At 51.4% G+C, this 21,048-nt stretch overlaps 2 protein-coding genes across 3 annotated transcripts in view; one reads left to right on the top strand and one right to left on the bottom strand.

Moving 5' to 3' along the window:
* Positions 1-21,048, top strand: part of taf4a (TAF4A RNA polymerase II, TATA box binding protein (TBP)-associated factor) — a 137,225-nt gene that overhangs the window by 9,441 nt on the left and 106,736 nt on the right. The window lies entirely within an intron of this gene.
* Positions 3,788-21,048, bottom strand: part of cdh4 (cadherin 4, type 1, R-cadherin (retinal)) — a 71,893-nt gene continuing 54,632 nt past the window's right edge. The window contains exons 4-16 of one of the 2 annotated variants that reach the window (XM_052076451.1): positions 20,560-20,742; positions 13,511-13,666; positions 12,112-12,256; positions 9,902-10,074; positions 8,770-8,907; positions 8,458-8,643; positions 8,067-8,320; positions 7,187-7,338; positions 6,633-6,869; positions 6,255-6,488; positions 5,859-5,998; positions 5,325-5,489; positions 3,788-5,065 (exon numbers count right to left, since the gene is read on the bottom strand). In XM_052076451.1, coding sequence (XP_051932411.1) covers positions 4,859-5,065; positions 5,325-5,489; positions 5,859-5,998; positions 6,255-6,488; positions 6,633-6,869; positions 7,187-7,338; positions 8,067-8,320; positions 8,458-8,643; positions 8,770-8,907; positions 9,902-10,074; positions 12,112-12,256; positions 13,511-13,666; positions 20,560-20,742 — 2,370 coding nt within the window. In that variant the 3' untranslated portion in view covers positions 3,788-4,858. The remainder of the gene's footprint in view (positions 5,066-5,324; positions 5,490-5,858; positions 5,999-6,254; positions 6,489-6,632; positions 6,870-7,186; positions 7,339-8,066; positions 8,321-8,457; positions 8,644-8,769; positions 8,908-9,901; positions 10,075-12,111; positions 12,257-13,510; positions 13,667-20,559; positions 20,743-21,048) is intronic. The other variant, XM_052076452.1, reaches the window with a different exon arrangement.

Here is a 21,048-nt window from a genome sequence, read left to right as displayed (position 1 = left end):
CCCGATTTTGTTGTCCCTCCGCGCGTGTTTGTCAGGTCGAGAGCCTCGACGACCCCGTCCATCGTGCCCGCACCCAATCCGCTCCTTTTCGTGGTGATCCTTCTTGCACTCATCCCCTCCGCTGCTCTTTCAGACTTAAGTCCACATAAGCTCCCGCTGGAGTGCCGCAGGCAGAGCAGCAACGGGGGATGATCAGGTTGCCTAGCGACGTCTCATTCACTGCACCCGAGGGTGTTGGGTAAACACCCCGAGCTCGCCAGAGGGAACAAGAGGGCTAAAAACGTCTCAGTATATATGATGGTTTTTTTTCACATAAAAACGCCTTACTATACATGGTCGTTTTTTTCCACAAAAAACGCCTTACTATACATGGTCGTTTTTTTCACATAAAAACGCCTTACTATACATGGTCGCTTTTTTTCACAAAAAACGCCTTACTATACATGGTCGTTTTTTTTTCACAAAAAACGCCTTACTATACATGGTCGTTTTTTTCGGCGAAAAACGCCTTACTATACATGGTCGTTTTTTTTCACATAAAACGCCTTACTTTTCATAGTCACTTTTTTCAGCTAAAAACGGCTTTCTATACATGGTCGTTTTTTTCCACAAAAAACGCCTTACTATACATGGTCGTTTTTTTCGGCAAAAAACGCCTTACTATACATGGTCGTTTTTTTTCCACATAAAAAACGCCTTACTATAGATGGTCGTTTTTTTCACATAAAAACGCCTTACTATACATGGTCGCTTTTTTTCAGCTAAAAACGCCTTACTATACATGGTCGCTTTTTTCAGCTAAAAACGCCTTACTATACATGGTCGCTTTTTTTCGGCTAAAAATTTTTTCGGCGAAAAACGCCTTACTATACATGGTCGTTTTTTTTCACATAAAAACGCCTTACTATACATGGTCGTTTTTTTCGGCAAAAAACGCCTTACTATACGTGGTCATTTGTTTTCACATAAAAACGCCTTATTACACATGGTTGTTTTTTTTCACAAAAACGCCTTACTATACATGGTCGTTTTTTTCGGCAAAAAACGCCTTACTATACGTGGTCATTTGTTTTCACATAAAAACGCCTTACTACACATGGTCGTTTTTTTCACATAAAAACGCCTTACTATACATGGTCGTTTTTTTCGTCCAAAAACGCCTTACTATACATGGTCGTTTTTTTCGTCCAAAAACGCCTTACTATACATGGTCGTTTTTTTCACATAAAAACGCCTTACTATACATGGTTGTTTTTTTGGTCCAAAAACGCCTTACTATACATGGTCGTTTTTTTCCGGCTGAAAACGCCTTACTATACATGGTCGTTTTTTTTCGGTTAAAACGCCTTACTATACATGGTCATTTTTTTCGGTCAAAAAATGCCTTACTATACATGGTCGTTTTTTTCACATAAAAACGCCTTACTATACATGGTCGTTTTTTTTCACTAAAAACGCCTTACTATACATGGTCGTTTTTTTCGTCCAAAAACGCCTTACTATACATGGTCGTTTTTTTCGTCCAAAAACGCCTTACTATACATGGTCGTTTTTTTCACATAAAAACGCCTTACTATACATGGTCGTTTTTTTCGTCCAAAAACGCCTTACTATACATGGTCGCTTTTTTCAGCTAAAAACGCCTTACTATACATGGTCGTTTTTTTTCGGTTAAAACGCCTTACTATACATGGTCATTTTTTTCGGTCAAAAAATGCCTTACTATACATCGTCGTTTTTTTGGGCTAAAAACGCCTTACTATACATGGTCGTTTTTTTTCACTAAAAACGCCTTACTATACATGGTCGTTTTTTTTCAGCTAAAAACGGCTCGTCGTTCACTTCAAAGGGCTCTTTGTACCAGCTCGTTCGCGACCGACACATCACTTGTGAAAATGTAGCTGATTGAACCGTCAGAGGTGCTGCCAAAAAGATCCTTTTCTGCACTGAAATGAATTTTGATTCCGTTTGCTGCGATACAAACCGGATACTTTTCAAGGATTGTCCATCTGCAGTTTTCGGCTCGCTCGTACCTCTTAACGACTCCATCTCCGACGTGTCCATGACCTTGTGGCCCCGGGGCTAATGCTGACTTGAGGACTCTTTTGTCACGAGCTTGACCGGGGCAGTTTGCTTCGGCCCACGGATGCTATTATAGGAACGCTGTTTATGACTGCTGTTGAAATGGCTTTGTAAGTAAGGTGTGCACCTGCAAGGTATTGATGTGGGGGGTTAATAGCCCGTTGCCCTCTTTAATGGGACTACATCGGGTGTGGCAGCAACCCGCAGAAGAGGAGCAAGCCCGTTGACAAATTCACGGCCTTTATGGCGGCCAAATACGTTCCGTTCGTGTCCAGCGGGTGGCGGATTTCGCTTTTCCACCCCTGCAGCGCACCTGGATGGCATCACAATTATGGGGCCGCGTCAAGCTGTCGGATAATTCCGGATAATTCCGCCCCGCTCAAGTCATTGTGCATGTGCGTCTACCCCCTCGATTGATATTTTCTCCGTTTTGGAGGCTCTCACCTCTGCTTCTGTTCTCCGTGATTCGAATGAGTCGTTGTTGGTGTGTTGAAGGGTATCCAGGGTTTGTTCTTCATGCGGTTTCAGTCTTTCTTGTACTTTTGTTCCAAATCTATTCTCGTTCGTGTTTTATCTTTGCCTTGCGCAAGCACTTTTACTTTTCTTTGCAATTGTTGTCCAGCGTAATTATTTGAACTTTGCACCCATTTTTATTATCTTTGTTTTTTGGGGGTGAATAAATCCATCATTTTTTTTCGAGTCGACGCTTGTAGGCTCCGATTAGCGAGGCACCGCCGCAACAGGGCGAGTTGAGCCGACGTTTCCCAACACGGACTGCGCAATGGCACACGTTTTACATTTCAAAACAATCGCAGGGGCCACGGCACGAAAAGCGGAGGCGAAGGTATTGCCACCGGAGCGAACTAGCTAGCACACCAAATCTTCACATTTTGAAAGACATGCGCGTGAGCGCGAAATAGCAAATGTTTGGATGTGAGGCGAGCACGAATTTCAAACGTGATGCTTTCGCAAGGCGGTGAGCGCGCGCACGCCGTTGCGACGTCGCCTTCAAAGTGTGACCAATCCTCTTCCACTCAAGCGGACGGTCTCAAAGCGCGGCCTTCTTCTTCCCCGTCGTGTTGTTGTAACATCATCCGACTGTTTGCGATCATAATCCCGGGCCTGTGCGCCGCTCAATTATTTATTGGCGCTAATGGCTTTGCTAGCCATCTATTATTCATCCGAGGCTCTGCTTTGTCATCCCGGAGTGAGGCCGACGGGAGGAAACGGAGCTCCATCGTAGCCCGAAGGACCCGAAGGCGAGTCCAACCTGTTGAAGTTGTGGCTCGCCGCAGCGGAAGCGGGCGCCATCACCTCGGTTCTCCTCTCTCGCGTCCGCGCACGGTGACCACGGATTGATTTTCAAGCGATTTCCAATGACGTCCGTCGGCCCCGCTCCGAAATCTCTCCGCCTCGGTCCGCCCCGCCGCCGATCCGGCTAATGGCTTCTCCGCGTGGTCTAGCTGCAGATTGCCACCACTTCATTTTTCTCCCTTGCTCACCGCCACGCCGGCTCTCTGGATGTCTCATTAAAGGCGCTCTCTCTAATGAGATTACGCCGTGGGGATTAATGGCGTGGCTAATTGATAGACACGCTGCCAGAGAGGATTTGAATCGCTTTAAATCCCCACTGGGTTCTCGGGCACTTCAGATGACTAATTGAAATCACAGGAATGGACATAAATACAGTTCTCGACCCTGCTTCAAAATGATGCATGTTGCTTACGTTCTTTTTATTTTTCTGTATTGGGAGTATATTTAGACAGTTTCCTCTTGACTATGTTCACATTCTCACCAAACACACGAACAAGTGATTGAAAAAACCAAAAACAAAACAAAACTCATGCAGCTTTCAATACTGTCGTCGGACTGTAAAAAACGGGAATGTTAAAGGTGTCAGTGATGTTTCGGGACTTGTCAGAGAGGGAGGGGGGAGGGGCGGGGGGTGGCGTTGGAGTCTTGTGAAGTCCCCGCTTTCTTCCCATCATGCCAACAGAAGCTTTACGCTGTGGAGAAAGCAACACGACAACCGTACAGGGCAAGGCAAGCATCTCAACAATTGATGAGTCCACGGACGAAAGTTCAGGCATTGTTTACAAATCCCAAAAGGAGTAGAAAACCGTTGGGGGTTGTAGTCCGAGCGTTCGGGTCTACCGGGCCAGCTTTGCGAAGAAGAAGTGGCTCCTCACTCATTTAGGGCCACACCAGCGTGACAAGTGGTTGGGCCTTTCTGGGCAAGATTGGTTTGGGGGGCCGAAGGGGGATGACTCTCAAGACCTTCCCTGTACTGCATGAATGGCAAAGCGATCCTGAGATAGCAGGAGTCTGATCCGAAAAAACAAAAAACCCAAAACAAAAAACCCACAGCACAAAAGGCACTTTTATCAAATGACAGTGCTCGTGTTCTAAGGAAATTCAAGTTGTGAGCGTCCCCCCGCAAACATTCTCTTCAGTGTGACACCAAAGCAAGACACGGTCCTCTTTTCAACAATCAAAGCTCAAGTTCAGGAAGTGCGCGCCTCACCACCGCCTTGATTTGTCCCCAGAAAGTTCGGGGGTCCAGCACGGTGAGAGACTGACAACCCCCCCCCCCAGAAAAAGAACAATATCCAACAAATTTGCCATTGAAAAGTATAAAGCCAGAATACAGTTGCGGTGGAATTTCCAGAGCTCCGGTGAGCATCGACAGCCCGTGTGAGGGTCCGGCGAGCCCGGTTTTTCCAAGGGGTCGTCCGTCCATCCGGAACAACCCCGCCGCGCCCCCTCCTGGGAACTCTCAGTCGTCGTCCCCTCCCCCGTAGAGGTCGGCCAGCTTCTTGAAGCGAGGGCCCCAGTCGTTGAGGTAGTCGTAGTCCTGGTCGCCCGAGCTGGCCGAGTTGAGCGAACTGACCGAGCCGGCGGTCGAACCGTTGCCCTCGTAGTCAAACACCAGCAGGGAGTCGTAGGGGGGCGCCGCCGGGTCGTTGTCCGCTGCCCGCAGACCCTGGAGACACAACACTCGGACATTTAGGGAACGCAAATGAAACGAGTTCTCCATTTGTATTCGGAACATTTCCGGATCTTTTGCGACGCAGCCCGAGACTGGGATGGAAAAGCTCTTTTGATAAAATGTCTCCCATTTCTGGTCAGATCTTTCCACTAATGGGCTTCTGGGTTGGGCCTCGCGGGACACGCCTTGCAGCGGCGGGCGCTGGCGCATTGCCGCTTTGAAACCGAACAAAAGAATCTGCTGTCAGTCGTACATCATGAATGAAATCTCCGATGTCGCCGGGGTGGGGCAGACTGGGTCTGACGGGAAACTGCGACTCGGGGACGACGGGCCTCTCATCCACTCTGCGAACTCCCGCCGGTTTATTGATGATGTGCTCCAAAGACTCGGGCTGCTGCAGCTGGCTCAGGTCATAGTCCTGGAGAAAGAAACGCGCAACGCTTGGATGAAACCGCTTCGCAAAGTCTGGCCCCGGACCGCAAGGATGACCGATTTTTGAATGAAAAATAAAAATAAAATTAAAATCCCTCAGTTGACACGAATGGACCAAAATGTAAAAATGCAACTTGCGGGGGCATTCTAGCTGGGGAAGCGCATTTATCTCGCGAGGGGAAAAGCATTTTCTGCTCCACGCCAAGTAAAGGCGCAGTCTTGCTGACCTCAATTTGCCAAGGCCTGTTCCGTCGCACACCACCGGGGAGTTATTCCCCCGCTTGTATTTGGGAACATAATGGGAGTTTTGTGTTCATCCTGTCAAAGCCGCCCGTGTCTGCCGCTCACGACGTACCTGATCCTCCTCTCCTCCGCCTTCCTCGTCATATTTCAGGATGTTGTCTCTGACGTCGTCTTCGGGGTCGATCAGCAGCGGCTTGGCCTGCTTCTCCTTTTCTCTGCGCTTCATCCACACCACAAACAAGAGGACCATGCCTACGAGGAACAGGTGCACACACACACACGAAAGCTTTGAACAAGTTACAGTGAAACTCCTCTACAACAAAATCGTGTTTGCAGCAAGACATTTTTCACAACAGGGAACTTTTCACTATAGCGAATTTTATCTCAGATTTAAACACGCAGACACACACAAAAGCATTTGAACAGGTTATCAGAATGCGGTGTTGCGTGTAGAGTGTTCAGCGTGACACTTTTTGAATCAAAAAGGTCGATTGCTCCGCGCACTTACTGAGGAGGACAATGATACAGATGAGGATGGCGATGATGGCCCCCGTGCCGAGGCCGGCGGCCGCCACGGCCCCCGTGGCGCTGCAGTCCCCGTTGTCGTCACAGGGACACACTTTGATTCGGATCAAGGAGCGGTTGGAAAGTTGAGGGTTCCCCGAGTCGGACACGGTAATGGGAATCTCGTACACGCCGGCCTCCAAGTAGGGAATCCTTAAGCGCAGCTGAGCATGGTCACCTGGAGCGCATCCAGCACAAGATATCGTCACCTGCGCGCCACCAAGCGTACGCCTGACTTTTTCGTTTTTTTCTCATCAAAACCCCCCCCCCCCAAAAAACAAAATTCCGCGTGTTATCGTCAGGCCGCACAGCGCGACATTACCGCTGAGTCTGGTAATGGTCCAATTGCGGCGCAAACTGGGAGGAGAGGAAGGCAGCTCAAAACCAAAGGGCCCCACGTTGGGGTCCGAATCGGCGTCAGAGGCGCTGATGTTTATCCTGGAGTTGGGGCGAGCCCGCTGGCAGGCTTGGGCCTCCGCGGGGATCAGCGCCGGCGGGTTGTCGTTCACGTCGATCAGGTAGATCTGGAGGGTGCCCGTCCCGCTGGCTTGAGGCGAACCTGCGGGGCGGGGGGAGCGACTCGATCAAGTCCAGCTGAGATTTCAAACGCCTGCGGATGGCGCGGCGGAAACAAGTTTGAGAACCGCGGGGGGCGGGGCACACGCGCGACAGCTCCCAGAAGAGCAACGGAATGGATTGGCTCCGGGGAAATGTTGTGGCCCGGAGCTTTGAGGTGTCAAAACCAAAACCTGCAAACCAGTCCAACGCCCCGAGTCGCAATTTGACAATTGAGTTTCCCGCAAAACGACGCGCGGAGCGGCCAAAGTGACGGCACGCGCTCGCATCTACGCCTCAAACATCGTCATCCTCACTTACCAGACTTACCATTGTCGAAGGCCAGAAAAGTGGCCTCATATACGTTGTTTTTGACGTACGTGGACTCTCGGTCAAGTTGGGCCACGGTCGTGATCTGCCCGTTGGTCCTGTTGATCCTCAGCCAGTTGGCGGGATCTGACAGTTTGGAGTACCTTTGAACACACGGGACCGCAAGAACGACAAATTCATACGGAACTCCAACAGCGGCTTTACGATACCAGATTTTCGTGCGCGGCATCTCAAGGGAACGTGCGCAGCGGCGAGTCACGTCGGCCCGCGACGGCGCAAAATGGCCGCTTTTCGGAACGCGGCCTCGCCCGCTAGCGCTCATGCGAGGCTCGTGCAAAAATCAATTGTTGTGGAATACCCATCGGGCGATTCCATTTTGAAAAGTGCAGCGACGTGGAGACGCAAACATATGTTTGCCAAACGTACCGCGGCAGTTAATTAGCATTCCGAAATAACGTGAAGGCATTGTCTAGAACGGCTCTTTCCACTTGACCGCCCTTCACACCCGCAGGGAAAAAGTGCAACTTTCGTCATCGCCAATGTGACAAAGTCAACGGAGCTGAAAGCCACAACTCAGATTGCGGACGACAAACGACTCCAATTAGCACGGCGCGACAGTAGCTTCTCTCTTCTTTGGCGCCATTCGAGTCGATCGCAACACCGGAAGGTAGCGGTCCAAAAGTTGACACCGCCACTCAACCCGTTTCCAGATCCACAAGTCGTTTCATTAGGTACACTTGCACAGTGTTATGAGACCTCATAACGCGTTGGCGGGACTAATTTTGACACCAATTTGACCGCGTCGCCTTCACGTACGTCGCATCCTTCGGCGGGGTGGACCAACAATAGCGACGCCGATTCAAGTAAGTACCTGACAATCTGATGGACAAAGTGATCCGGGTCCTGAGCCGAAAAGACGGTCAGCGTGGTCCCCGCCGGAACCCCCTCCTCGAAGCGGATGGTTTTGGGGTTGACGGGAAAGACGGGCGGCTCGTTGACGTCCTGAACCGAGATGGTGACGCCGGCCGTGGACTGAAGGGAGGACTGGATGCCGCTGGCCAAGTGGGCTTGGTTGGACACCACCACGGTCAGCATGAAGGCCCGGTTCATCTCAAAGTCCACTGGCTGGAGAGCAAGTCAAGGAGATGAGGGAAACCGCCGGCCGATGACAACACACTCGCCGCATTGTTGAAGACGCGCTCGCTCACACGGCTCGGGAAGCAAAGATTGCGACGTGCGGGCTCATTTGAAGGAAGGCTCACCTTGACGACAGTCAGCATGCCCTCGTTGGTGGCGGCGTTGGTGCGGATGGCGAAATGTCCGGAGGGGTCGCCGCTGACGATGCGGTACACGGCGTTCCAGTTGGGACTGTGAGGCTGATCCCGGTCCACCGCAGTCAGGTTGGCCACCACCACGTTCACCTTGTTCTCCGGCACCTCCCCGGAAAACTGCACGGCGGGGGTCAAAAGGGCGCAAAGAGGAGGGAAAAACGCCAAAGGGCGGGCGTGAAGGAGGCGGCCGGCAAGCCGCTCCGTCCGCACATTGGCTCAAGAGTTCCTCGGTTCTGGACTCACCGTCCTGACCGTCAGCTCTGGCGGATTGTCGTTGATGTCGGTCATGGAGATCAGCGCCGTGGCCGTGTTGGACAAGCCGAAGTTTAAGTTGCCCTCCATGTCGGTGGCCTGCACGATAATCGTGTACTGGGAGACTTTCTGGAGAGAGAAGTCGAGAGAAAGGAGGAAAGCTTGATTAACATCCGGTGGCAAATGTCCATTGGAGGATTTGGCGCCGGAAAGCCAAGACGCCGCTGGAGGAATCATTTGCGTGACATGCAGCCAGCAGGGGGCGCTCCTGCACAATCGGCGATGCGACGGACGGACGGGGCCCTGGCACCTGCCTCATCGGAGGCCGGTTGCGCCGTTAATGGCCCTCGGAGTGCGCCGGCGCACGTGCACTAATGGGCCACTGCGAGGGAACAGGGGGGGGGGGGGAAGGCGCAGCTTGCGCACGGCCGAGTGCACTTTGTAGCCCAAAAGTGGCCAAACAAGCCGGTAAGAGGCTCCCTCTCGCCACTCCTGTAGAAATGCTCAGCACTTCACGGCTTTCTCCCCAAATGCCGCAGCTTTGTCTGCACGCGCAAAGTGCCTTGCTTTGTTTGAGGCCGCTGAAATCGGACTTGAGAAAACTCGTCAAATCACTTCGGGGTTTGTTTTTTTTTTTAGCACAACTGAAAGGTGCAGCAATTTATTTAGCAATTAATTTTTTTCAACCCCCCAAAACCCAGAAGGAGGATAATTCAGGCTGAAAGAATGAGATTGACGCAAAGGCCCTCAACTTCATCGAAATTCAGCGAGCCGTCTCTCACGCTAATGAGGCTAAAGCCCGCGAAGCCCCCCCCCCCCCCCTCATCAAGAGTAGACCAACCGCTCATATTCAAATGAAACCAATGCGGATCGGCTGCGTTGTGAGAGCGAGCAAACGGGGACACTTTAGCCGACGGTTTTAATGTCGACGTCAAATGACTTTGTCTTTTATACACCCCCCCCCCGATAACGCTCACGTTTCCAAGTCCCGATTTGCCGTCGTTTACGTTCCATTTGCAGATTGATCAAGTCAACTTCATGAGAGAAAATAAGGATAGTTTGCAAACCAAGTTGTTCGGGGTACCCCCGTCACAAAGACACGTGCGCGAGCCCCCCCCCCCACCTCTCTGTCCAGGCCGGCCGCAACGGTCACGATGTCTCCGGTCTCGCTGTTGATGGTGAACATGTTGGGGATGGGGCTGTGGGGCGTCTGCGAGAGAATGCGGTAGCGAACCATGCCGTTAGCCGTGGTGGAGTCATCCGAGTCGCTGGCCGTCACTTGCATCACCGACGAGCCTGCGGGCGGGAAAGACCATCAACAAAAGTTCCCCGAGCGGGCGCAAAGAAAAATGAGTTGAGCGGGCGCAGGCGCAGGCGCAGGCCAACAATTCCTTTTCATGAAGTTCCGAGCCAGAGTTTGTCATCCACCCGCAAAGGAAAAAGTTGACGGTTGAAATCATGTCAAAAGTGTGTGGAGGGTGGAGGGGGGGGCATATTTCTTTCAAATGTTATCAGGCGCTTCACATTTTGGCCCGAGTAGCTTTCATTACAGGGACGAGGATTGCCGATAGCCCCATCTCACACACAAAGACGAGCGGCGCGCCCGAAAGGCTTCATCTCTCAGCCTGTTTAATTCCTCTTTAATTTGAATACTAATACCGAATCCTAATTGCTTTTTCAGCAAAATCGCTGGAGCCCAACATTTTTTTCCCAGTGGCAAATGCAAATATTATGGGTCCATTTGACCCCCGCCTAATCCTCCAAGCTATATGGAGCGGCTTCAACATCTTCCGCCGCAATCAACTTCCGCCTCCCAATTCGAGAAGAGATTGAGATTGGCAAATAAGAGGAAGAAGGCGAGGCTGGCTACCCGCCATCGCAAAAAAAACTCCACGACAACACAAAAGGTGTGTCGGTCGAAGCGAGGAGACTCATCAAAACCGCGTTGCGACGGACCCGTTTCCGTCGTCATTTTGAACGCGGCGCTAGGCGTGACAACGGATGCAATGAAAAACAAAAAAGAAAAAAAGAAAAACGGAGAACTGTCTGGTTGCTCTCTCTAATTAGCTTCTGTGTATATGAAATCACGCTCCACTGAGAAGAAACCCAGCCGTCGCGCCCCCCCCCCCCTCAACACGGACGCACATCACGCCTTCCCATATTGTTTACAAATCCCCTGGAGATGAAACTTTGCAACAGAACAATAAGTGAACGCCGTGAAAACAAACACGGGTCCTCTGGGTCTGATTGTTACAACAAGAGTCGGTCCAGTCCAGGCAAGAAATCGAGCGAAACATTCTGCTCGCCGATGGCCGGCGTGGCTCTCTTGCCGCGGTACCGCTTCTGTCCACGCGGCGCGCAAGCGGATGATAATAACGCATCCATTAGGGCAAGAAGGCAAACGAAGCCCCGATGGAAGAAATGTGCTCCAAGTCAAAGTGGCTTGGACGGCCATTTTCCCGTCAATCCCCACAAACACAACTAACGGTGCACTCGCTGGCAACTGTGTGCTACTGCCAGCGTGTGATTCTGAGATTCTGACCCCTCCCCTCAAAAAAAAAAAATGCTATATTTTGTCAGTCGTCCAGCGAGTCGGGGGGAGGGGCTAATTGGGTCGGTTGGACTGAAGATCCTGAAACATCGCTTCCTTCTGCTGTCTGTTAAATTGTACGCCCCCACCCCCCACCCACCCACCATCTTGGTTGTGGATGCTCTTTTGGATTTTTTTTCAACGGCAGGGGCTGGGGGTGGGGAAATGTTTTTGTCAACTTGGGAGGGGGGGGGGGCGAGGGGGGGTAGCCTGTGAATGCATCGTCAGCCCCGCCCTTTGCACGCCGCTGCTTGCCAGTGAAATCGAGTGTGTCACCCGACCGCCAGTAAAGGGGGCCCTTCGCCTGGTCCATTATTAAGTGTGCTGCCACGGTCTAGAGAATCATCCAAATCCCAGGCCATCCGCTTTTGCTGTCGCCAGGGCGATTTTCAGCCACTTTTCTCCATGAAAACGAAGCGGCTCGGGGAGAGCCATCGGTACCGAGCAATTTGTTCCCGTTACTGCCATTGGAGTCGCAAATTTGACTGTTGAGTTTGCATTCAAATCCCAACACAAGTGCCCTTTTGGCTTCTCGGCAGTTGGAACGAGATCAAGAGCCTGCGAAATGTCAAAAAAGCACATTCCCCCCCCCCCCCAATGAACCCGCAAAAGCATTCTATTCAAGTCGCAACGAATCATACTCTCTTTTTATGTTGACAAAAGTGATTTTTTTTCCTGGAAAAGAACATTTCATATGAAAGCAGAGGCGACCCGTCCGCCCCACCCCCCCGCCGTGGACTTACCCGGCTTGGATCCTTCAGCCACAGAGCCGTTGTACACCTGGTTCTTAAACTCGGGTCTGTTGTCATTCATGTCGATCACGTAGATGTACAAATCGATGGGATTCTCCACCTGGTTGCCGTTCATGTCCACCGCGTGGGCTCGCAGCTGCACATGCACAAGCAAGCAAGCAAAGACGCCATCGTTACAAGTCAACGCAAACGCTCAACGGCATTAAATTGGCTCGTTGCTTTCTGCCGTCCAAAAAGGGGGGTGATGGGGGAGGGAGGGGTCATTCCTCTACATCTGCGATGGTCACGATAACCACGCCCTCCGACGTAGCGGCTGCCAGACTCTGGCGCTTGAAATTGCGATCGGTTTCAAGCAATCTCAGCGGTGGAAAAAGAAAGAACGGGCGCTAACCGGCGCGCAAGTAGCGCTAGCGCAAGGCCCGTCGATTGTGTGTGTGCAATTTTGCCGTTGGCTGAGTGGCAGCAGAGCAGCTCCATCTGTTTTCTTAACGGCGAGTCGGGCACACTTGAAAGATGGCTGACTTCACTTAGCGGGACCGCTCGTGCGCGAGCATGTGTGAGAAGCGAGCTGCAATTTTAAACTCTGTTTACTGAGGCCGTGTTGCTCGTGGATTTGTATGCGGGACTCACTCCTCAGTGTGTGTGAGTGTGTGTGTGTGTGTTCATTTGAATATGCCCTGCAGATGATAGTTGGTGTGTCTCTAAATTTGGCAGAAAAAAAAACAGCAATGTGATTGCGGATGGGGGAGACGCGGGGGTGGGTTGACGGAATATATTTGCGCCCGTACGCTTTTGCAAAAGTAGGAAAATGAAATGAAATTGCAATTCCGTGGGGCCACTTTTGCTCCACGATGGCCCCCCCAGGGCTCGGATTTGCCCGTTTGTCAAGGACGGAGAACTCTCGTTTAATGGCGCCGGTTACGTCCCAAAAAAGAAGCCGAGGTCAAGTTGTCAAGCGGTACGGAGACCAGGCGCGGAGATTCTTGCCATTGGCCAATGACCCCCCCCCCCCCCCCCCTTGTGCTGGTCCGTCAAAAACAGCAGGCTCTTCTCTCTCTATTCACGCGAGCGGCCGGCTAACAAGCAAAGTTTGGCCCGTAAGAGCTCAGGCAATGCTCGCAACTTCCTGTCAAGTTGAAATAAAATCAGAGATGGGGGGGTGGGGGGGGGGTAAATTTCCCCTGGGCCCGTCCGTCGCTCGCAACATTCGCTAACCATAAATCATGCGCCACTTCCAGACAGCGGGAGTCCACACGAGTCGAACGAGGAGCCCCGCCGGACGGGAAACAAATACGCCGGTTGGGGTGATATAAACTAAACCTGTAGGGGGGGGGGCTACATTTTCACCCAAGACGAGCGGGGAGCTAACGAGGACGAGACGCGCGCTTACGTGGAAGGAGGCTCTCTCCTCTCTGTCCAGGGGTTGAGTGACAAACATGTTGCCGCTGATGGGGTCAATGTTGTAAATGCCGCTGGGGGGCTGATCGGCACCCGCCCCGGTGATGCTGTAGCGGATGCCGGCGTCTTTGTCCTGGTCTGAGCGAATCTGAGGGGGGAGAAATAAATCAATCAAATCAAAGGAGAGCATTTCCTTCCAAATACACGGCAAGGCCATTGCGGAAGAATTTCTCGGACAAAAGTAGACCCGCCTCCCCCAAGCCGGTCAAGGCGCGTGGCCCGTCCGCCAACGGAGAAGACATTTTTACAATGGGATTCCATTTCTGTCTCACGCTTGAAGACGGGATCCCGTCTTTGGTCTGTTTCTTGACATATCGGAGGGCTACAAGTGACTTTTTTTGTGGGTCTCGATAATTGGGCCTTTGAGCCAAGCGTCAAATCCCGCCGCGCGCCCGCCCGAGGTGTTGCTCTCACGTAAGGCGGATTTGCCGCCTTTCCGTTTGAACGCCTGGCGGCACTCATTATTTGCGACCGCGATGAGCACATCGTGCGCATCGATACTTTTGCTCATCGCCTTGCCGACAAAAAAAAAAAAAAAAAAGATGGATTTGTCGTACTTCTTTCAGCGCCATTGATTTTCCCAACGTCCACAAAGACGTCGGGCGTCGCCGCCATTCATGTGACAAGACGTGGCTCGCTGGCTTTGACCGACGGAACGTTGTCAACCTCCGCCTCCCTTCGTAGCCGAAACGAATCGATCAGCGAACGCAATCAATGCGAAACCGGAGCCCGCGCTGATGAGCGCTTCGTTACTTTGGCGGAGGCTTGTTTCCCGTTCTTGCAATTTGTTGGTTTGACGCTATTTTAGCTCCGCCTTCTCCAGCCAAGGTCATCGCTTTTGCGCTTTTCACATTTTTCATTCAACTGAAACCCTCCCGTCCTTTTGCCTTTTGTTTTTTAAAAAAATGAGTCTGACGCGTTACTTTAGTTGGGCAATAATCGCAGACTGGAATGTAGAAAAGTGAAAGCTGGAATGATCTTTTGTGGCTATCTTTGGCTTCGTCTCCAGCGCAATTTCGCCGCTCTGCGAGTCTGCAGCCCATGCATGAAAATGAAACGAGTTCATCCGTTCAAGCTTTGACGGCGCCATCTCTCTGTTTGAACACGATAGGCTCTCTTTTCATTTCCACACTTGTCTTCCCACAGCCGCGGAGCAGAACTTTGCCGCAAGCCGTTCACAGGTTGCCCCCCCCCCAACCCCCCACCCCGTCGACATGGCAACCGAGCGTAATCTCAAGTACAACGCGTCTCTCAATCATATTGCCGAGTCTCGTCTTTCTGTCTGTGTTTGGAATTCAATGCCAGAAGGTAAGCACAAGTTTGCAAATACCCCAACATTTAGTGCCAGAAGGGTAGAAATACGTTCGGGGGGGGGGGGGGGGGGGTGAATTTGAAAATAAAGTGCTCGGCGCACCTGCGCAGTCAGTATCCAGGCTGCGGGAATGACGTTGATATGATCAATGACCACTAGATGGCAGGCGTGCGTGGCGTTGATCAGATCTTGGTCCGCACAGCGTGGAAGTGGGCATGGCCACCACTGAAAATATGGACGAAAATATATAGTGCCGGCTAACTCAACACCAGCGCCTCGGGGGTCCCATCGTCATGTTGACGAACGGCAACCCGCACACAAAACGCTCATGAAAACTTGGCGCCAGTTCATTTTGGATTCCAAGTGAACATTCTGTCGTTCGTGCCTCCGAGTCCAAGAGCCGTCTCCGTGTGAAGTGCTTGGCAGCTAAGAGTCACGGCGTGTTCACAAAGCAAGGAACCAGCTCAGTTCAATAATTCAAAGTCCATTCCTCCCGCCACCCCCCCAAACCGTGCACGCGGTTGCCGGTTATTGCGTCTTGCCCGAATGGTAAAGCAGTCGGCGTGCGGCTGGCCCGTTGAAGTCGTGACGCGTGACCTCTGCCTGCTTGACATTCCGCACGCTGCCGTCACCCCGAGATCGCGCCTCACTTTGACTGCAGCGTCTTCAGAAGAGGACTCGAAACAAAATCCCGCGAGTTTCGACTCCGCAATTGAACCCATTCCAATGGAATGCTAATGACAAAAGCTCTTCTGATTTGTTTTTTTTTTATCCTCCCTTAGCACCCAGAGTGAAAGAAAGGCAGCGAGCGCTATCGCCATCATCTCTCCCGCTCCCGGTGGAGTAACCGGCTACTAATCGCACAAAAAAAAATAGCAAAGAAAGGCAGATGTAAGCGACTTAACTTGATGTCTGTCTCCCTCAGATCAGACCAGACATGAGATAAGTGACCTATTTGTAGCTCTTTGAGAGTGATTTCCTTGATTCCTGACAACCAACGGGGATCCTCTGGGACAGGCTATCAGCGGGAGAGAAAAAAAATGGCAATAGGTGGAGGGGGAGGGAGGGAGGGGGGGGGGGAGAGGGAGAGGCACGGGAAGCCAAAGCAGGAAGAAGAATTCTTGTTGCGTAAATCCCTTGGGAGTGACGCGCAGACAGAAGGATATTCACGTAGCACAGCTATAATCCAAACGTTGGGTCGCTCCCTATCCCCCCCACCCCCTTTGATTGATCTGAGCCCGGCAGGGGAAAAAAAAGCAAGTGAAATTCCAGCAGACTCATTTTTCCGCATTTTTGACTCCTAACGCCAAGACAAAGCACGCAGCGCGCCGCTCGGCACGGGACGGACGCGGCGGCTCTGCGCTCTTTGCTCGGCTATTTGATGTCCGATGTCCACTTCATGGTTCAAGGCTTGTGTTGCGGTTGTCCTTCATTTTAAAGCTTTTTACAGTCAGCGACCGGCAAATTGTTTGTTTTGCGTTGAAGTTGCTGAAACATGGGAAACAAAAGCCACGTTAGGCCACCTGACGTGGACTCGTTGACTGCCAATACGTAAAATGACGTATCATCATTTTGTGGCAAAATGTAAAATGAAAATGGAATAAATGGGCTTTGTGCAGCACCTCAATAAGCATCGAGGCTTTGGGTGTGATTTCCATCCATCCATCCATTTTCCGAGCCGCTTGATCCTCACTAGGGTCGCGGGGGGGCTGCTGGAGCCTATCCCAGCTGTCTTCGGGCAGTAGGCGGGGGACACCCTGAATCGGTTGCCAGCCAATCGCAGGGCACACAGAAACGAACAACCATCCACGCTCACACTCACACCTAGGGACAATTTAGAGTGTTCAATCAGACTGCCACGCATGTTTTTGGAATGCGGGAGGAAACCGGATTCCGCTGAGGTGCCCCCAATTTGCCACAGAGGTGTCACCAAAATGTCAACAAACATTTCTTTTTTTTACATATTCTTGATATTAGCAGTGGACTTTGGAAATGACCAAACACTGAAAAATGGACACATTTCCTCGAATCCGCCTTTCTTTTATCGCTCCATTGGCGACCGTTTGACCGTCTCCATTGTCTGATTTTGACGAGTTACCCCGAGGACAAAACCGCTGCACCATTTTATTATTTTTTTTTTACATTTTGCGGCTTTAAAATATAGATGAGATGCTTTCTCAAGCGTGCCCTTGCGCTCACGCTCGCGCGTCACCGCCTCCACCTCGGACCATTAACCAGACGGCGGAATGAAATGTAGGGCCGGGCGGCAAAAACGAAGGAAAGCAATTACACGGAGAACAAATATTAACGGGAGTTAAGAAGTGACGAACAAACCCAATTAGGGCGTTTAGCCGGACAATTTAGAGGAGCTCTGCGGGAAGAGCCAATCCTGTTGAATTGTACCGGCGGTCGCTCTGCATTAACCGTGACATTAATTCTCCCGAATCGCAGTGTGGGGGGGAGAAGAAGGGGAAAAAAAAAATATATCCATGAAGTTCCGTTGTAAAGAGCGGCAGAGATATCATGAGGAAAAAGTCAAGGCATGAAACCCCTGCCCGTTTGGGCAAGTCTTACACAATAAGAGAAGATTTCCTGCCGTGCGCTCCCACGGGAGGCGCTCCACCGAGGCCGGTCGAAAGCGCTTCCCTTCCAAGGGGGGGGGCTCGCTCCAACCAATTGCCCTGTTTGGATCGCCGACTCCCAGCTGACAACGTGAGTCCAACGAGAGCGGTTCCCAGCGAGCTGCCGGGTCAGAGTGCTTGTTTAGCGAGAGGCTTTTTCTACTACTGGGGGGGGGGCTCTCATGCGACTGTCACCTTGGGATTGAGGCGCCCTTGTCGAAATGTGCGCCAGGGGCTCCGGTTTTTCAGCTTCAATTCAGGAAACATGTCGCTCGCAGCCATTCTATGGCCACACGGCGGATTGTCACAGTGGGCTTGGGGGGGGGGCAACCATCGGGCCGGATGCCGACCGCAGAGCGCCTACTATGGAGCTCCCCTGGTGGAGACAATATCGAACTGAAAAATGGCCGCTTTACTCGGAGTAGCGGATTTTGATTAAAAGAATGAAACGTCAACAGAATGACTTGTCGGAAGAAATGCCGTCTTTTGTTTGCCTTGGAAAAAAAGACCATTGATCACTCGGGAGTATTTGTGCAATTTTTTTTTTTTTTTTGTGCAATACAAACAAAAACAAATGAAAGGAGCCGATATGACTAACCTTCGTCCGACTCAGCATTTGTGTCTTTGATTTTTCCATTTCGCAACGTCTAAAAAGACCTTTGTTGTGAAACGCCGCCGTCGATTGTTCTTCTGAGAATTGCTCGTTACGCCGCGCGAGAGGAACGATCGTCTAACGATCCTGGGCAATCGGCCCCCGTCAGGGACTTGCCCCCCCTCCCGGGTCCCACGATCGTCTACCAGCGCTGATTTGTAACGCGTCGTCGTCTTCCATCCTAGAGGGAGGCAACAGCCAAGAGGCAGACGCCAACTTGAAAAGGAGCGTTTTCTACTTTGCCCCCCCCTGGATTCGTGGTCGGGCAATGCAGGTACGGTGCCGCGCTTTCCAGAAACAAACGCCCCCGTTCCCGAAACGACTTCACACCAAAGCCATCGGGGTTGACGGCTGAATGATTGAAATCCGATGGAGGGATTGCACGCGGGAGCGTGTCCTCATCGCGAGAAAGACGAGCAACTACTCCTGGAAACCTTGTTAAGCGCGCATGAGTCAGCGCAAACGGCACACATTCTGGGACAACGCAGTCGGGAGGGAATGCAAATCGGGCGCCGTCCTCATTCCAGTTTTGAAAGAAATTGTCGTCTCCAACAGAAAAAATGCTACCCGGGTCTGATTTGCGGTCACAAACGGAGAGCGAGACGGCACATTGGAGCGACTCGCGTGCTTGAACAGGCGCGCTCCTGTGAAAAAGAAATCCACTTCTCCCCTTTCTCCATTCAAATCATCCATCTGGCCGTCGAGCCGGAGATCATCGATTTATTTAATTATCCCGCGTGGGATTGCGGGCGCGCTTGAGTCTCTGGGGGAGAAGACGAGCTACGCCCTGGTTTGATCACGTTCCATCACAGCGACAATGATGGCCACTCGCTATCGCTTTTAAAGATATTGTAGAATCAGGAAAAAAAAAATAAAATAGAAAACCTTGCAAAAAAGAAAGACATCAAAATAAAGTGTGTGTGTGTGTGTGTTGTTGAGCTTGAATCTGCTGTCATGCTAACACGCTTGGGAAAGACGATTTCTGTAATACGACAATGTAAGCCTCGCTGTACAAATGGTCTTATGTGTGTGTGTGTTTGTGTGTGTTGGAAATGGCAGCAGAAAAGCCGCACACCCGTGCGGGTGACTGATAAGAGACGGACGGCGATACGCCTTCCGCCGAAAACTTTTCTTCCTCTGGCTCGTTCCAAATCCAAGTCAGGCCATCGCCGTCACCAAAACGCCGCCGCGCCAAATTGGGCTTGGCTTCCCTGCAGCGTTTCAGGGGGTTGCCGTTATTATCCCGCGACATGCTCTACTTGTGAGCATGAGGGAGCGCGAGTGCGCAAAGCCATTTGCTGGCTTTTCCACAAGAAACACTCAAGTTCAATCGAGGTCGAATGCAAATGCAAAAAAAAAAAAAAAACCCCCAAAAAAGTCATTCCAAGTGCATTTTGTCTTCCTCCCACTTGGGAAAATGTGGGTGTTCTCAGAACTCCAATCATTGGTGTCAATGCAAGAGATGCACTGAGATGTGAAAACGACTCCATTGACTTAAGGCGCAGAGGGAAAACGCTTTTCAATCCACCATTCAAGTATTCCGCTTAGACTGCGCTTGGCTTGGGGAGGGGGGGGGGCGGTTTGGTACGCCTTCTGTTCATTGACTCACTATATGGCAAAGAAAATAGAGTGATCCCTCGCCACTTTGCGCTTCAAGTTTTGCGGCTTCGGCCTCCCCCCCCACCCATCCAAAAATGAAAAAAAATATAGATATAAATATATCGCCATATCGGCAGCCATCTTGTGGAAAGATGCGTTGTTTCACGTTGATGCGCCGATGAGTATTCCGTGCGTGCCCAACAAAGAGCTGATGTCACTCATAACCTTGCCCCTTCAAAATAAGACTACGAATGCACTTGCCACCAACGCAAGCCTCGATGTTGAGGAATCTCAATTAGGGTCAAAGGTTTTAGCACAAAAGACCAAAGTAAATACGAGTACTGTTGTAAGCCTCGTCTCAACGATTTTGCATCGTTGGAACATGCCGCTCCTCGCGGATGTTTCTTGCTTAGCATCACGTCAGCGATCACGACAGACGACGACGTAAGTGGTCTGTGGTCAACTGCCCGCAGTTGCAGACCTTCCCCAACAGAGGGAGCCGTCAAATCCCGATTGGCAGCTAACTATATGCAAACATGACATCCACAGACAAACACAAAAATTCCTTGGGGGGGGGGGGGGGGGAATCCCACTTTGCAGTTTGTCACTTTTCGCGAGGGACATTGACGACACATTTAAGGCCAGGAAATCTGAGCTACAAGCAACCATTTCGTTCTCCCGGCTGCGCTTTGCACGGTCGGACTCGCCATCGAAGGACATTCCAAAGTCGGCCTCGCGTGATGGGACGCGCTTGGGATTCGTTGTCCCCGATTTGCCTTTGGACAAAGGCCACTCACCCTGACGAGCATGTGAGGAAAAGGTCCTCGGGAGTTCTCGGGCACGTTGATGGGCGGGATGACCCAGTCTCTCTTCTGTCGCCTCAGCCCGTTCCCCAAAGAGCTTCTCGGGTGCTTGCGAGGAAATCGGATGACTCGGGGGAGGGAATCCAAGACTCTGGAGAGCATTTCTTCGATGCTGACCTGCAGAAAAACACAAGTTTGCCAAATCATTCCACTGAGACGGGACTTTGGACAAGACTTATTTAGGAGCGGAGGAGGAAAGCATTTGAGGTGGCGCTTCATCACCGCCGGCCTCGCTGGATGTTTTCCGTTGTTTTCAGGCCGAGCGACGACATTATCGGCCTCCTTTGCGTCACCGCCAAAGCCAATAAACAAGATGACATTTTCCTGTCAGGGTAGCATCAGATAAAGGGCATATTGATGAAATACCGCCGCAATAACAAAGAGGCACAACGACGGCGCTTGGCTTTGCCGCCAAAGCCACGT

The sequence above is a fragment of the Hippocampus zosterae genome, chromosome 9, assembly GCF_025434085.1.
Source record: "Hippocampus zosterae strain Florida chromosome 9, ASM2543408v3, whole genome shotgun sequence".
In the NCBI taxonomy this organism is placed as follows: Eukaryota; Metazoa; Chordata; class Actinopteri; order Syngnathiformes; family Syngnathidae; genus Hippocampus; species Hippocampus zosterae.
This window is presented reverse-complemented; position numbering and strand designations above follow the sequence as displayed.